This window comes from Mustela nigripes, chromosome 17, assembly GCF_022355385.1.
Source record: "Mustela nigripes isolate SB6536 chromosome 17, MUSNIG.SB6536, whole genome shotgun sequence".
Lineage (NCBI taxonomy): Eukaryota > Metazoa > Chordata > Mammalia > Carnivora > Mustelidae > Mustela > Mustela nigripes.
The window spans coordinates 7,279,386-7,297,280 of record NC_081573.1 but is presented as its reverse complement, the minus strand read 5'-3'; the positions used below and the strand labels follow the sequence as shown (position 1 = coordinate 7,297,280).

Genomic DNA, 17,895 nt, shown 5'->3' with positions numbered 1-17,895 from the left:
TAGCCACTGAACCTGCAAAGAGTTCCCAGAGACTGTTGGGTTTCCACGGAACATTCTGGAAACATAAGGGGATGATTTAGGTTATCAGCGTGATCAGGTGATGCTTTTGACTCGGGAAGCGTAGCCCAGGGGTGGAGAGGTCATAATAGACAGGACCTCTCCACAGGGTAAAGCACTGGCCCTTGTCACATACAGTTTTGAAAGCCCCTTTGGACATTCCTGAAGGGAGTGCGATGTTCAAAATCTTATGCAACTGGTACGGTGATACAAATTAATATATATGTCAATATATGCATCACAATGTGTAAATATTTCTTTTTTCTTCTCTGAAGGATGGAAACGATTTGTATATACATATTTCTTTGAATTGTTTGCCAAGAACATGAGCTGAAACTCAGATCATTGTTAAATCATGCAATGATTTTGTTTTATTTAGAAACACTTAGAAATTGTTGGTGCAGTTTCTTGATTGATATGATATATATATATATATATATATTCATTTATTTAATTACTTTATTTATTAGATAAAAATATATATAAAATAACACTGGCTAGCTGTGATTTGATAAGAGAACCACATCAAGTGCTTCTGGCAACTTCCCATTAAACTGAGTACCATTAGGTGACTTGAGGTCTCAACAGATCAAGAATTGCTCTTGGGGCGCCTGGGTGGCTTGGTGGGTTAAAGTCTCTGCCTTCAGCTCAGGTCGTGATCTCGGGGTCCTGGGATAGAGCCCCACATCAGGCTGTCTGCTTACCAGGGAGCCTGCTTCCTCATCTCTCTCTCTGCCTGCTTCTCTTGTGATCTCTGTCTGTAAAATAAATAAATAAAAATCTTTAAAAAGAAAAAAGAATTTCTCTTAGCACCATCCATAGTGTTTTGGTGTTTTCTCCTCTATTCCTTGTTCCTGAATGAACAACAATGTACACTAAAAACTTTTGTAACCTTGGGGCACCTGGGAGGCTCAGTTGGTTAAGCGTCTGCCTTTGGCCCAGGTCACAATCCTGGAGTCTGGGGATTGAGTCCAGCATCGGGCTCCCTGCTTGGCAGGAAGTCTGCTTCTCCTTCTGAACTTAGCCCCTCTCATGCACTCTCGCTTTCTTGCAAATAAATAAATAAAATCTTCCCAAAAAACCCTAGTTTTGTAGCCTTTATAATCCTGCCTGACAGCTTTGTGTATTCAGTATTTTTATTCTCAACTAGGTAAATAATATGAGGGGAAACCTATTGTAGCAATTAACTTGAATTAACAAGTTTATATTAGGATACATATCACTGAATTTCAGCGCTCACTCATTGACTCTTGTATGATTAACCAGCCAGAATGGAAGCTTTTCAGTATTGTAAAAACCAGCACTTCAGATTAGTGCACGTTAACTGAATTTTAGCCTCACTTGGAAAAACCTGCTTAAGAATTATCCAAGCCCCAGGGGCACCCGGCTGGCTTAGTCAGAAAGAACATGCGACTCTTGATCTCAGGGTCGGGAGTTTAAGCCCTGCTTTGGAGGTGGAGGTTACTAAAAACTAACTAAATAAATAAACTTTAAAAAATGAATAACATCAAATCACGTGCAGGTAGGTCATAGTATCCATGACCTTCACGTCAGCAGAGCCAAGAGGATTTTCCCAGAGCTGACACTCAAGCCAACACAGGCGCTGGTGTGGCCATGATGGTGGTTAAAACATGACAATATTACGTTGTAGATTACTGGTCTGTTGGTAAACAGTCATCACCATGAATGCCTCTGTGGGGTCTCCCTGAACTTCTCCCCCTGCCCCAACTCCCCATCAGGGAAGAAGGAAGTTACATGTCTCCACTGCTGTTGGGAGGAACTGCTCCCTTTAACCAAGCAGTAAATATTTGTGTGTCCTCCCTGGGCATTACAAAAAGATTTCCATAGCAATGGGAGATCGATGGTAGACAACCCACCCGTGTACAGACACACCGTCTATACAAGAGCCCCAAACCAGAACCCGTCTGGTATCCATTCCACGGGAATGGAGCCACAAACTGCTGCGCCCAGAGAGTGGCGTACTCGTCCATGATTAAAAACAAAAAGGAATAAACTGATAAGTGCACAAATGTAGCAAAATCTCAAAGGTATTATGCTAGAGAATCAGGACACAAAAAAGCAATCTGCTATAGGATTCCACTAATGGGAAATTCTAGGCGAGACAAACTAATCCTTGGCGATCCCAAAGCTGCTCAGAGGTTGCCTGGGCCTGGGGGCTGATCAGTGGTTGCCTGGGCTGGGGACGGAGGGAGGAACAAAATGCGAAGGAGCACCAGGCTATCTGGGGTGGTAGCAGTATCGTGTATCTTGATCGCGGTGGTTTTCACTAACTATGCATCTGTCAATTTTATCCAAATACTTACTTTAATGGATGTGGTTTATTGTATGCGAAGTATATCTTAATAAGGTTGAGCCCCCACCCAAAAAAAAGCGGATTGGGAGAAGGAATCCAACAGGCCAAGAAACATTGTTGCAAGGTTTCGAAAGACAAAGCGGTCCTTACTCTGAGCTTGAGAGCCCCCCTTCCTGTTACTTTTGAGTCTAGAATGAAAAGTCCAGACCCAATGCAGGGCTAGCGTGAGGACTCCGTCCCAAGCCAGGCTCCTTCGAAGGAGCAAAAGGGGTGTCCCCAAGACAGGGGTGGGTGGAGCCACAGAGAGAGGGAGAGGTAGGTGGGAGCAGGGCCCCAGAGGATGTCCGTCCAGGTGCTTTTCCTTCTGTTCTATGTAACCTTTGCCAGTAACCTTGGAGTAAGGCATAACAGAGCCACTGTCACCAGAGGGGGAGACTCCGCCATGCTTACACTAGGTGACAGAGCTGGCAGGCAGCAGAAACAGGATCTCGACCAGGTGACAGCCTCTTCTAGCCAGGCGGCTCTGTAGCTGCAGCCTGATCCATCCATTCTGCAAATATTTATTTTTTAAAGATCTTATTTATTTGAGAGAGAGAGAGAATGAGCAGGGAAAGGAGCAGAGGCATAGGGAGAAGCAGACTCCCCGCCATGCAGGGAGCCAGACACAGGACTCAATCCCAGGATTCCGGGACCATGACCAGAGCCAGACACTGAGCCACCCAGGCTCCCTCTGCAAATATTTATTGAGTGTCTATGTACCAAGCACCATGCTGCACTCTGGGCAGACCGTGGTGGATAGGACAAAGGTGGCTGCCTCGTGGAGTGCCCATCCTAGTGGGGTCCAGGTGTGGGAGCCCCTGTCCACACTCAGGAGGCTTGAAATGGTTCCAGACTTTTTTGGTTTTTTTGACAGAGATCACAAGTAGGCAGAGAGGCAGGCAGAGAAAGAGGAGGAAGCAGGCTCCCCACTGAGCACAGAGCCCGATGTGGGGCTCGACCCCAGGCTCCTGGGATCACGACCTGAGCTGAAGGTAGAGGCTTTAACCCACTGAGCCACCCAGGGTTCCAGACTTTTTAAATGACCCAGATCAGCATCTTAGGCAAGTTAGTGGCATGTACCGAGCAAATCTTGAAAATGGAATAGAAAAATGGGGAAATTGGAACTTAGGCTAGTTATGGATTCCTTGTATGTACATATATCGTAAATATAAGAAATGCACTATATTACACACATGTGCATGAATCTCTTTAAACAGGCATCCTTCATAATCTAAATCTGATCCATTCCCCCAAAAGCATTAAAGTGAAAATCTGAAGATAACTATTTTAAGTGGGGACAATAATGCACTCCCAGCTCCTTCCAACAACCCCAACCAATTTCCCCAAATACCATTAAAACTCTTAAAACACTCTTATAACCACCCAAGGATTTTGGCATAATGGAAAGCATGGAAAATGCTAATTACTTCATTATTCAACACTTAATGAACTCATTAGTGGTTATGTTTGTATGCAATGCACAACGATTTTGCACCAAATCAAATATGAATTATATTTTTCTTTCACCCTGCAACGATCATGAGATGTAACTAAATAAACAACAACCAAAAAAATGCTAAAGATACTCAAGATACCATCTGTAATTGGACTCAGATTGGTGGTGCCTCCAGGCACCTGGGCAGGAGCCTAGTAGGGCCCTGGGAAGGGGAAGATAATGATCAGTAACATGTAACATGTCTCAGCAAGGTACAAAGCGGGTCAGAGGTACAAGGATCGTTAGAGCCTGTAAGGCTCCAATGGTACCATCCACATCCTGGACTCAAATAGGACTTAAAAAGAGTTGTGCGGCAGCAATTTTATTCGAACGGCAAATTCGGGGTTTAAAAGAAGGGAGGGGATATATCCCTACTGGCACTGTTTGGATAGTGAGAGTTCCAAGTATCAAGGAACACCCGCATTCCTTTGTTGGTTACACTGGAAAATCAATTTCTTCCCAGGAGTCGCCCGAAGTTTCTCAGCTGGAAGATGGGTCTACACAGGCTAAAATGCACACATCTTGGGACGCCCGGGTGGCTCAGTTGGTTAGACGACTGCCTTCGGCTCAGGTCATGATCCCGGAGTCCCAGGATAAGAGTCCTGCATGGGGCTCCCAGCTCCCTGGGGAGTCGGCTTCTCCCTCTGACTTTCTCCTCCCTCATGCTCTCTCTCACTGTCTCTCTCTCAAATAAATAAATAAAATCTTTAAAACAAAATAAAATGCACACATCTTAAGTTCACAGGGGAATTTTTCCAATGTATAGGTCTGTGTAAGCAACGCCAGTCTCAAGATACGGAACGGTTACCAGATCGTGAAGTTTCCCTGGGTCCCTTTCCAGTCACAAAGTCACACTCATAGGTCATCACTGTTTGGATTTCTCTCACTATAGACCGGTTTAGCCTGTTCCAGACCCTCACAGAAATGGAACCAGGTTGCATGAATGGTTTCCAGCTTCTTTCACTCCAAATGTTATCTGTGGAATGCATCCAAGAGTGGCTGTCCATCACAGAACAATTGTACTGATCTATCAACTTGTACATTTCAAATTTTGGGCACTTACAGGGAGAGCAGCTGAAGACATTTGTGTCCTGGACTTTGGGGGGACAGTTTTTTTCTCTTTGGTTTAAGTGGAACTCCTGAGCTGTTGGTAAATGCACATATGTTGACTTGATAACAAACATCTGATAAGAAATGCTTGACAACTTTATTGCTCAAAAAGGCCCTTTGGAGTGACAGCAGTCATTGTCCTTGGTCTCCCCTCCCCGGCGGGGTCCCATGGAGTGTTTCTGTTACTGTGGAGGGAACAGAGGGCCTGGGGACAGGGTGGGATGTACCATAGAGTCACAACACAACACACACACACACACACACACAGAGCTACCAAAATAGCCAGTAACCCACTGAACATTCATCCTCTTGAAGAGGGCAGAAGTCCACGTGACAACCGGTGCCTGGAGATGGGGAGCCCAGAAGACATTTACACTATTTCTCCAACTTGTTTCCCAGCCATGGGTGGGAACACAAATCGAGGACTGGGGAAGCTTTGGGAAGAAACACACACATACCCATATATCCCAGCACTGAGGCCTCCCAGATCTGATGCCGGGTCGGGGGGCGGGAGGAGCGCCTAGGGCCCCTGGATCCCCCAACGTGCAGACAGAGCCTCCAAAGCCCCAGTTCATAATCCCGATGTCCAGAGCCGCGCCCATCAGGGCAGGGAATGCCCCTATGGGGCTTACATAACTGATTCTTTCTCGCAGGGGTCCGTGTCCCCAGCAGGTCCAGAGCGGCGTTTGAGGAGAGGGTCCCCCTCCTCGGTGGGGGCGGGCAGCGGAGACAGGGGCATCTCGCTCTTCACTTGGATCAACTCTGGCACCGAGCTCCGTAACTCCGAGCGATCCACGTAATTTTGGAGGAGTCCCGCCCCAAAGGCATCGCCTTCCACGTTGAGGACAGTACAGGACCGGTCTCTGAAGGGGCAGGAGTGACAGGGAAGTGAGTGGGAGAGCCAAGGGTAGGGCCCAACCACCCGGCTTTTCCCTCCAAAGCCTAGAGTCCCCATAGCACCCTCCTTTGTGGAACCCTGCTCTCCTCCTAGACCCAGGTCATCCCTCCATCTTCTCAGGACCCAAATTATCCCTTCCTCCTAGAACCTCAAAGACCTTTTCATCCAGAGTCCAAGCAGCCCCCTACCTCTCTTCTTTCCCATGGAATCCCAAGGTATTCCCACACTTTCTCTGCCTCAGAACCCCAAAGATCTCCTCCCTCCATCCTCCCAGGAGCCCAGATGATTCTTCTTCCAAAAAAACACACGGGGGCACCTGCATGGATCAGTAGGTTAAAGCCTCTGCCTTCAGCTCAGGTCATGATCCCAGAGTCCTGGGATTGAGCCCCATATCGGGCTCTCTGCTCAGCGGGGAGCCTGCTTCCCTTCCTCTCTCTCTGCCTGCCTCTCTGCCTACTTATAACCTCTGTCAAATAAATAAAATCTTTAAAAAAAAAAAAAATCACACAATTTGCTCCTCCTGGAACTTCAAAAAGTCACCTCTTCCTTCTCTCTCTCTCTCTCTTTTTTTTTTTAAGATTTTATTTATTTATTTGACAGACAGAGATCATAATCAGGCAGAGAGGCAGACAGGGGCGGGGTGGAGGGGAGCAGGCTCCCTGCTGAGCAGAGAGCCCGATGTGGGGCTCGATCCCAGGACCCTGAGATCATGACCTGAGCCAAAGGCAGAAGCTTAACCCACTGAGCCACCCAGGTACCCCATCCCCTTCCTTCTCTTGGGGCCTCAGAAGACCCATCTACCTCTCCTCTTCCCCCTGATAGACTACTTTCTCACTGAGGCTTTTCTACTTATAATCTTAGATATCTCTTTTCACTTCCTCTTTATACTTTGTGTGTGTGTGTACATCCCATTTTAGAAAATTGAGCTATAATTCATATACCATAAAACTCACCCTTTTTAAAAAATAATTTGAGAGAGAAGCAGCGGTGGGGGAGGGGTAGAGGGAAAGGGAGAATCAGACCTCCCACCAAGCAGGGACTTAATCCCAGGACCCCAAGATCATGACCGGAGGTGAAGGCAGGCACTTAACTGACCGAGCCACCCAAGCGTCCCCAAACTCACCTTTCAAAAGTATACAATTCAGGGGAACCTGGATGGTCAAGAGTCTGACTCCTGATTTTGGCTCGGGTCATGATCTTAGGATTATGAGATCGAGCCCTGCATCAGGCTCCACACCTGGCATGGAGCCTACTTAGGATTCTTTCTCTCCCTCTGCCCCTCTTTGCCCCCTCCCTCACCCATGCACATGCTCTCTCTCTCTCTTAAAAAAATAAAAGTAGGGGTGCCTGGGTGGCTCAGTTGGTTAAGCAGCTGCCTTCGGCTCAGGTCATGATCCCAGCGTCCTGGGATCGAGTCCCACATCAGGCTCCTTGCTCGGCAGGGAGCCTGCTTATCCCTCTGCCTCTGTCTGCCATTCTGTCTGCCTGTGCTCTCTCTCTCTCCCTCTCTCTCTCTGACAAATAAATAAAATCTTAAAAATAAAATAAAATAAAAGTACACAACCCAGTACTTTTCAGTATATTCAGTATATTGTACAACCTTTGCTGCTATTTAATTCCAGGACATTTTCATTGCTCTAAAAGGACACCCCCACACCCACCAAGCACTTATCCCCCAGCCCCCCGCAACTGCTAATCTATGGTCTATAAAAGTGCTTATTCTGGCCATTGCATTGAAATGGAATCACAGACGCCTAGGTGGCTCTGTTGGTTAAGCCTCTGCCTTCTGCTCAGGTCATGATCCCGAGGTCCTGGAATCGAGTCCCACATCATGCTCCCTGCTCAGCGGGGAGCCTGCTTTTGTCTCTGCCTCTGCCTGCCACTCTGCCTGCCTGTGCTCTCACATGCTCTCTCTCCCTCTCTGACAAATAAATAAATAAAATCTCTCTCTTTTTTTTTAAGATTTTATTTATTTGACAGAGAGAGAGATCACAAGTAGGCAGAGAGTCAGGCAGAGGGTGGGGGGAGCAGGCTCCCTGATGAGCAGAGAGAGCCCCATGCAGGTCTTGATTCCAGGACCGAGATCATGACCTGAGCCAAAGGCAGCAGCTTAATCCACTGAGCCACCCAGGTGCCCCAATAAATAAAATCTTTAAATAAAACCTTTAAAAATAAAAATCTAAAAGAAATAAAATCTTTTTTTAAAAAGTTATTCACTATGTGGTCCTTTGTATTCTCCCTTCTTTTACTTAGCGTGAGATTTTCAAGGGTCCCACATGCTAGCCTGTACAAATTTGTGGATGCTTCATTCAGTTTCACTGCTGAATGAAATTCCATTCTTACAGATATAGGACATTTTAGGTAACCTGAAGCCCCAAACCCACACTTACACTAGCCAGTCCACAGCCAGGATCAAGGAGATGTCCTGGACGGGCAGGTTGACCGCCTCCAGGATGATGGCCAGAGTGAGGACACCCCCGGCAGGAATGCCCGCAGCACCCACGCTGGACGCCGTGGCGGTGACTCTGGGGGAAGAAAGCGGAGGTCAGGGACGGGGGCCCGGGAAGCCTGAGGAGCTGGCTTCCTCCAGCCCATGTCGGTTCTCGGGGGAAGGGTCAGATGGGCCGGAAGTCCCGGCCGCAGCCACCCCACACTCACAGGATAGTGATGATCTTCACAAAGTCCAGGGATCGCTGGTTCAGCTGTGCAATGAACACCGCGGCCACACACTGGAAGAGCGCCGCACCATCCATGTTGACCGTGGCACCGATAGGGAGGATGAAGCGACTGATGTGCTTGGCCACGCCGTTCCTCTCCTCCACACACTTCATCATCAGTGGCAGCGTGGCGGAGCTGAGGGGAGGAGCTGCGGTCAGCGCGTGCCCCACCCCCTGCCGAAGCCCCACCCAGTCTACCGTCCCATGGGCCAATCAGCGCACTGCAGGCTCCGCCCACCAGCCTAGACCACCCACCCCTACCCTATCCTCACCAGCCCTCCATGCTCTACTCTTCCAGAGCCAGAGGAGCCTGGGATCCTGCAGAGTGCCAGGATTCCAAAGCATAGGAGTCCTGGATCCCCTGGGAGAGTACAGACTGCTATCCTTCAAAATACACACAAAAATTCAAACCTAAATGCCTCGGAGCTCACTGACCCCCACTCCCTCCCCGCTCCACCAATAACAGATCCTGTCTAAGAATTGCTTTTCTGTCAGCAACGCTGCTGGGGAGAGAAGGCCGGGTTCTGAGGGTACAGGTGGACAAAACACCTAGAAGGGAGTGGAAAGGGCTCCTAAGGGATTAGATCCAGGGTGGAGCGCATCACCCCCCAGGGCCAGGTCTTGTGGAGGAGGAGTGGTTCTCAGGAAGGAAAAAAGAAGAAATCTCTAAGACAGGGGTTTACTAACAGGGAAGGTGGGGGGTATCCCAGAACCTTACAAGCAACTCACAAAGTATGTCCCCTACACCCAGGTCCAGTGTCTCCAAATACAAAATTTCAAGGGTGGGGCACCTGGGTGGCTCAGTGGGTTGAGTCTATGCCTTCGGCTCAGGTCATGATCTCAGGGTCCTGGGATGGAGCCCCATATCGGGGTCTCTGCTCAGCAGGGAGCCTGCTTCCCCCTCTCTCTGCCTGCCTCCTCTCTGCCTACTTGTGATCTCTCTCTCTCTGTCAAATAAATAAATAAAATCTTTAAAACAAATTTTTTTTCAAGGGTCTCCAGACAGCTGATGCCTACCGCAGGCCCCTTAAGCTTAGAAATCCTGCATGAGTCTCCCCTGAGGCCATACCTAGAAGAGGTCCCGAAGGCAGTGGCCAGCGCTGTCACGATGCCCCACAGGAAGCAGTAGGGATTTTTGCGGGTGAAGAAGAAGTAGATGAGGGGCAGCACCAGGAGCCCGTGGATGGCATGGCCCAGCAGACAGCACAGGATGTATTTGCCGAGACTGGCGAACAGCATCCCCACATCCTCCATCTCCACGATCTTGCCAGCCACCAGGAACAAGATGCCCACAGGGGCATACCTAAGCACCCAGGAGACAGATTGCGGCCTCTGACCATGTGTCCACGGAAGCACCAGGCTTTGGGCTCAGTACATAGCCTGACCGCAGCCTCCCTTGTGGGCAGGAAACACCTAGAGCAGCGTGTGCCAAAGTTTGGGCACCTTGCCGGCCATCCTCGAAGCTCTTTCCCCTTGCAGATAGGACAGCAGGGAGATAAAGAAGCCTGGGGGTTTCTAAAGCCACTTGGAGTTGAATCACTAACCAGATTCGGACTTGACCCGTGGCCCCCCAAGTGAATAATTTACATGTTCTGTGTTTGTAGGTTACAGTACCTTTGGTGATTTAAACCAATACAATCTCTCACCGCATCATGAAAATTAAAAAGTCTGTAGCTCGTGTCTTAGTAACAACACCCAGACACGAAGCATTTATCTTGGGTTGAGCCCTGGAACACAATGGAATCTACCACAATGCCACACAAGCTCCTATTTTAGTCCTCCATGGCCATAGTTGAATTAAAATCTAACAGGTTGGTAGGGGCACCTAGGCGGCTCAGTCAGTTAAGCATTTGCCTTTGGCTCAGATCATGATCCTGGGGTCCTGGGATCGAGCCCTGAGTCAGGCTCCCTGCTCAGTGGGAAGCCAGCTTCTCTCTCTCCCACTCCGTCTGCTTGTGTTCCCTCTCCGGCTGTCTCTCTCTGTCAAATAATTAAAATCTTAAAAAAAGAATTTAATAGGTTTGTAAACAGGTACATTAAGGCTACTGGCCTCATAGGTATGTTGGGGAAATGGGGTGCCACGGGAAGTGCCTTGAAAGCTCTTTGTATAGAGTAAGTGATCCATAAACTTCTGCTGGAGCTATTATCACCCTCTCCTGGAGTGACAGTCCCAGAGGGGCTCGTGCCTCCCAGCCAGGAGGCCTCCCCCAAGACTGCCTTCCCAGTTTGATCCCTGTGGCTAGTTGTTGCCCAAAGCCTTTCCCCTCTTTGGTTAACAGAAGAAAGGCCCCATTGCCCAGTGGGGCCACGGGTTAAGTCCAAATCTGGCTCAGCTAGGTTTGGCCAAATGCCCAAGCTCCGGCCAGTGGGAGGTGCCCAGAAGTTAAACAAGGACATGCTTGATAAATATTAGCTGATATTCTTTATTGTGGCCATGCTATAGGTCAGGCTTTGTCCCAAGAAGTTTACACTCATTTGTGTCTGATACTGTCAGTCCCATTTTCCAGATGGGGAAACTGAGGCAGAATGTGGTAAGTCACTTGTGATAGGGCGCACAGATAGGAAGGCATAATGATAATGATCATTGCTAAGAGTAGCTCAGGAGATACTGGGCATTTAAAACACTTCATAAGTGCTTGACCTAGACCTCCTATTACTCATTCCCTCTTCATGGTAACGCGGACATTGGATCCCGTTCAAATCTCTGCAGCAGAGATGCATTCACTAAGCTATGGCCACAGCCTGGCTGGTGTCAGTCTCAGCTCCCAGGGAATACAGGACTGTCCTCATCTTAGAATGAAGACACTGAAGCACAGGCAGGGTAGGTCACTCACCCAAAGTCACAACCAGGGGATGGGCAACACTGGGATGTGAATCCAGGCCGTCTGGCTCCACTGAGCAGAGAAATGCGAGGGCTGCCCCGTCCCACGTCCCCCACCCCCCTGCCATCACCTACCACATGATCCAGGAGACCAGCACCATGGTGGCGTCATTAAAGGAGTTGAAGAAGCGGATGAGGAGCTCCCCCTCGGGTCCCAGCTTCCGCAGGGCCACACCAAAGACAATGGCAAAGACCACCAGGCCCAGGATGTTCATACTCTCCACCTCTGTGCCAACAGGCACCTTGGGGTAAGGAACAAATTGGGACAGGAGGATGCTCAGTTAACTTGCACAGTCACTAATGGCCCTGCTGGGACCCAACGTGGATGAAACAGCTCTTGGAGCTCATTTGTCCCTTCCTCCCAAGGCTCACAGTCCAGGTCCAGGAGACCTCCCAGGTCACCGGGGACCACCCAGAGTGACTGGAAGAGGGGAAACCCAGGAGAGTGTCAGAACTGAGTGGGGATGTCAGCTTGGTAGGTGGCGTGGCAGGGGAATCAAGGAGGGCTTCATGGAGGAAGAGGCTGAGCTCTGGAGAACAGGAGGATTAACCAGGTAAAGAGACATAGTAGAAGATTCTGGAGAGGGGAAACAATGTGCAATAGTCTGGAAATGAGAGCCCCATGGGCATTCAAAGAACGGAAGGAAAGCCACTGGGGCTGGAATAGGCTGGCCAGAGTCCAAACACAAGGCTGGGTGGGTGGCTAGGTAGAAGCCTGAGCTCGCAGCATCTCATGGACTGTGGCGAGGAGGCTGGGCTTTCTTCTGAGGGCACTAGGGAGCAGAAAGGAGCTCTGGGTAAGAGGGAAACAGGTCAGGTTTGTGCTTTGGGGAAAGACTACTTTGTGCCAGGCTGAGGGGAGGGGGAAGGGGGGAACCAGGGGGCAGACCAGAGAGGGGGCCAGGGTGGGTTGGGGACAGAGAGAAGCCTGCACCAGGGAGGGAGAAGAAAGGAGCAAAAATGGAGAGACCAGAAAAAACAGAAATTGGGCAGCGGCGGCAGAGCATAAAGCAAATACCACCAAATGTCGGAAGATGCCAGAGGTGGGCAAGCAAAAGCTGGGTTGGAACAAAAGAGAAAAACCCCATGAATGGGCGGAGGGATGGGTCCCCTTCTCTCACCTTCACCTTGGTCCCGTTGATGCTTCGTGTGTCATAGGAGGTACTGTACTGCAGGTAGGGGTGGGCAAGGTCAGTATCAATGCCAAGGAGGCCCCACCCCACCCCATCCTGGCACTAACAGTGCTCCAAGCCGGCCCTAACCACCCCCTCAATGCAACCCCACCGAGGTGGCATTTTCCTACCATGTGCCCATTTTCCAGAGGTGGAAACCGAGGCAAGGAGAGGAAAAGGCACTTGCCCAGGATTACACACCTAGAATTAGAACCCCAAAGGGGCTCAGAACCCATATTCTCCTTCTTCGATGAGGGGCATGGATGGGTTTCACAGGCCACCCATGAACTCTCCAAGAGCATTCAACAATTCGTGAATGCGCGTGCTTTTCCAAGAAACCACCCGAAAGCAGGTGCCCAGGGGCTACCGCTGGCTGTGTCCCTCCCCGCCTGCCCCCCACCCCTCGGGACATAGCCCCAAGGACTCACTGAGCGGAAGGCTGCGGACACCAGGTTGGAGGGGAAGATATTTCTGCAGAAACAGACACGGAGGGCGGTAGGTTATTAAATACCCCAGGAGGAGCATGGGGGGGGGCGGGGGTCTGGGGGGGCTGCCTTGGCCTCTTGGGAGCAAAGAAACTTGGAGGCCCCAGGGGCACCCAGCTGTGGTCCCCACCCATGCCTCAGGCTGGGTGTGGTCAGGCAGAGCTGGGCCCTGGCCCGCTTGCTTGTCCAGGGGGTGGGAAGTCTGAGCTGGCCTCCGAGGGCCCCCGAAGCCTGGCCTGCTAGCCTCGACCAGCCCCGAGGGATTGTGGACTGGAGGTGAGGAATGCTGGCTTCCCAGAGCAGGCTGGGGCAGGGTCACCCTGTGCCTCAGCTCCACCCCAAGCAGCAAACTTAATACCCAGGGCATCTTGCATCAGCCACTTCCTCCCTCAAGGCTCAGGCTTTGGTGCCCGGGCTGAGTGGGTGACAGGGTATGGGGAAGATCTGGGTGTGTGGGAAGGAGGTTAGTGAGAGAGAGTGACAAGGGATGGCTGTGTGTGTCATGAATGTCTGTCTGGGCAGCAGCTTGCACTAGGGTTTAGAGCATGTCAGGGGGTGAGACAAGGCCTCTTGTGTCTCAGAGTGGGACAAAAATTCCAGCAAATGTGTCTACTGTAGTCCCTACAGTGCTTGACATAAATCCTCTCACTCACTTATTTATTTTATTTTTTAAAGTAGGCTCTCTGTGGGCCACCTGGGTGGCTCAGTCGGTTAAGTACATCTGTCTTCAGCTCAGCTCTGGTCATGATTCTGGAATGGTCATGATCCTAGAGTTGCAGGATCGAGTCCCCCATGGGGCTCCCTGCTCAGCAGGTAGTCCGCTTCTCCCTCTGCCCCTCACCCTGCCTGTGCGCTCTCTCTCTCTCTCTCACTCTGTCTCCTTCTCAAATAAATAAATAATTAAAATTTTTTTTAAAAAAATAAATAAGTAGGTTCCCCACCCACCATGGAGCCCAGCTCAGGGCTTGAACTCACGACCCTGGGATCAACACCTGAGCTGAGATCAAGAGTCAGACACTACCGACTGAGCCGCCCAGGCGCGCCTAAATCCACTCATTGGATCCTCACAACAGCCTTCTGACCCCCATTTTATAGAGGAGGGAACCAAGGCACAGAAAGGGAAAGAAACCTGCCTTGGCTAGGAACCCAGGCAGCTGGCTGTGTAGTTCTAGCCACGCCACCCCCCCATTCTGGCGTCCTCCCTCACCAATGATGTTTCTCAAGTGTTGGGATCGGGTTGGGGGGGTGCAGGTTAGTGGTCAGATCTGTGGGACGGTGTTGGTGCGTATGGGCTCTTGAGCACGGATGTCTGGCAACACTCAATGTATTGGAGAGATCAGTGGCATCCGTGAGCGGCTGTGTCGAGGGAGGCTAGTTCCTCTGTGTGCGTGAGGACACGTGTGACAACTGCTATAAGGCCATGTGTCAGTGTGAGAGGCCGCAGCTGTGGCTGAGCGCCTGTGTCCAGCTGTGTGCCAATTGTCTATAAAGCCGTGTGGCTCCGAGATGTTCTAGCAGCCTCCGGAGCTGGCCGACTGCCAGTTCCTTCTATTTTGACACACTGGGGCAGCAGCGTGGACACATCAATAGCCTCCGAGTGGGCGTGCCCATTGGCCAGAAGGCCTGTACCCACCCAGGCCAGGCAGGGCTGGGTCAGGACCCCGCTAATCTCCCCCAGCCAGGAGGCACCCGCCCACTACAACTTCTAGACATCAAGCCTGCCCCCACATCTCTCACCCCAGCCGACACGGATCTCCCAAGCGGCTGGGAGAACCCAGTTCCGTGACTCATCATTTCCTCCTGTCACTTCCAGGAAGTCCCCCAACCAGCCTGGAGACCCTGAATCAGCAGGTCCCAAAGGCAACCCAGGAGTCTGCCCTCCTCAAAATGGGGAGAAAGAGTCGGCTGGCTTTCTAACTGGCCCCTTTCTGAGCAACCCCGTGGAGGTTTGGGGGCGGGACAGGTGGAGAGAGAGCCCAGACGGGCTCCCCAGACAGGAGGAAATGGAATGGAAAGTCCTCGGAGGTGGCAGGGTTTAGCAGGAACATATAAAAGAGAAGCTGCCAGGGCCCAGTTGAACTAGGCGGGGAAGGGAGGCTGAGAAAAGAGCCTGGTTATGTCCGGGTGACACGTAGTGTGGGGAGCCCTGGGGCTGGAGGTCATTCACATCTCCTCAGGGTCTCCCATGGACTCCTTACCCAGGGGTTACAAGCCCTCTGACTCTGGACTCAAATCCTGATCCAGAAGCCCCATCCTGAGGCCCTTAGCAGCCCCAAACCCCCTTCCAAGTCCCTCCGCCAGACCCTCTTAGGTCCCCTCCCTCCCCACACAGTCCCCAAGCATTACTCGTTTTTTCCCTCTCTAAGACGTCCTTGCCTATCAACCTTCTTGTAGGGTCCCCGCTTACGTCTCCAGGCACCCACATCAGAAGCCTCCTTCCCGGGGGTCTGTCCTCTCCCGCTGTACCCTGACCCTCCAGAGGCCACCCACCATCACCACCCCACACCATCCGGTCCTGTCTTCCCCCAGGCCCCCCCGGGATGCCCTCTCCTGTTCACGTGGCCAATCCCGCCATCCCTAACATGCGTTCCCTCCCCACATAGCCGGGCACCCCCCTTCCTCCCCCTCCCGCCCAACCCCTACTCCACCGGGCGGGCGGGGTCTGACCTCACGAGATCCAGGAACGAATCGAGGACTTCCTTGCTGGGGGCCTCTTCTACAGCGCCCTCGGTCCCGACCGAAGCGTTGATGGCGGCGAAGGCGGCGCCCGGCCGCAGGGCCAGCGCCAAGCCCACGCCGAGCGCGGACGCCAGCAGCGTGGTGACCAGGAAAAAGAGCAGGGCCCAGGCGCCCAGGCGGCCGAGCGCGCTCGAGTCCAGGCTGGCGGCGCCGCCGATCAGGCTGCACACCACCAACGGCAGGATGATCATCTTCAGCAGGCGCAGCAGCAGCTCGCCCGGGAAGGCGAAGGCCGCCAGGCGCTCGGGGCCCAGAGCTTGAGCGCCGCCGGCCCCCGAAACCCCCAGACCCAGCGCCACTCCAGCCACCACGGCCACCACGGTCAGCAGCACCAGCAGGTTGGCGCGAAGGCAGCGGCGCACCCGGTCCCGGGAACGGCAGCATCCGCCTCCCGTCGCGCCCGGGTCCTCTATGGGGACCAACGTCGGGGCACCGTTCGCGGTGGGCTCAGCCGCCGCGAAACCCTTGGCGTCTCCCCGAGGCGGATCGGCCACCATGATGAACGCCCCGGAGTTCCTTAGCGCTGGAAGCTGGGCGCGCTTGGGACTCCTTCCTGGGACGCGGACGTTCCTTAGAACCGAGAAGTTTTATAACACAGCCTGGAGGCTGGAACTTTGGAAAGTTCCCCGGAGTTGGGAATTCACGCGCCTTGGTTCTTAGAGTACACGAGATCCCCAAGCTGGGTGCGGAGGCTCTTCTGCTCTCCCAGATTGTGTCTGGAGCCCGAAATCTGGGAGCGCTGGGCTCCTTCGGCCCTAGGGATGGGAATATCAGGCTGGGACCCGGGGTCCTTGGCTCTGGAAGGCTGAAGGCGTCCAAGAGGCAGAGGTCCTCAAGAGGCCTTGTCCTGGTAGCGCATATCCGGGAGGCAGGGATCCGGGGTGCAGGGGTCCTGGAAACGGAGGCTGGGGAGCTGAATCTGGGGGGCGGAAGACAGAGCTCCGGGAAGAGGGGAGCCAGGTTTTTGAGTCCGGGAGAGTAAATCCAGACGCCTGGGTGCGGAAGGCGGCGGTCCGGGTCCTCGGGAAGTAACGGCGACGGATACCGATGAAAACTCTCGGGCGCGCCGCGTGGCTCTGAGCCCACCGGCGGAAGCTTCCAGGATTAAGGGCAGGGGCGAGGCTTGAGAAGGCGGGGAGCGAAAGGCGGGCGCCGATTGGCTGAGTCGCGCTCGGAGCCCTCCTGCGGGCGAGAGGTGGGGCTGAGGCCAGAGTCAGGCCAAGTCACCCTTAGAAGGCAGACTAAGAGAGTCTGACTATACCTAGGGGGGGGGTAACGGGGGGGGGGGGGGGGGGGCCCGGGGGGGGCGGGGCGTTGAAGGGAAACTTTTTTCCCGCCAAAGGAATCCGGACGTGGCTGGGGGCCGTTAACCTGCAATGGTTCTCGGGCCTGAAGATCTCTAGGAAAGTGCAAGTGAGCCGCAGGTGGTTCAAAACCCAGCCTGCAACGCCTCTAGCCTGAATTCTGTCTTTTGTCGCCTCTGTCTCTCTCGGAACTCAGATTCTTCTAATGTAAAATGCAGATTATTAAAGCTCACCCCACACATAATTGATGTAAGGTTTAAGTTACATGGAATTATTTATTTTAATAATGTTAATAACTTAAAAAAAAATGTTCCAGGGGCGTCTGGCTGGCTCAGTCTGTGGAGAGTGTGACTCTTGATCTCGGAGTTGTAGGTTGAAGCCCATGTTGGTTGTAGAAATTACTTAAAGATAAAATCTAGGGGTGCCTGGGTGGCTCAGTCGGCTAAACACTTGCCTTTAGCTCACTCAGGTCATGATGCCGGAGTTCCAGGATCCCGCCTGCACGGGGCTCCCTGCTCAGTGGAGAGCCTACTTCTCCTTCTGCCCCTTGCCTAGCTATTCCTTGCTCACTCGCTCTCTTCCTCAAATAAACAAATAAAATATTTTTAAAATAAGTAAATAGGGGCGTCTGGGTGGCTCAATGGGTTAAAGCCTCTGCCTTCAGATCCGGTGATCCCAGGGTTC

At 52.1% G+C, this 17,895-nt stretch overlaps 1 protein-coding gene across 1 annotated transcript; it reads right to left on the bottom strand.

The window, feature by feature from the left end:
• Window positions 1-5,088: 5,088 nt before the first annotated feature.
• On the bottom strand, window positions 5,089-16,489 carry SLC1A5 (solute carrier family 1 member 5). Its single transcript, XM_059381457.1, has 8 exons — window positions 15,836-16,489; window positions 13,112-13,154; window positions 12,633-12,680; window positions 11,587-11,753; window positions 9,700-9,933; window positions 8,572-8,766; window positions 8,304-8,438; window positions 5,089-5,878 (listed from the first exon to the last, which is right to left on the bottom strand). Exons 1-8 carry the CDS (start codon window positions 16,402-16,404, stop codon window positions 5,644-5,646), a joined length of 1,626 nt encoding a protein of 541 aa, XP_059237440.1. The 5' UTR covers window positions 16,405-16,489; the 3' UTR covers window positions 5,089-5,643.
• Window positions 16,490-17,895: the final 1,406 nt, after the last annotated feature.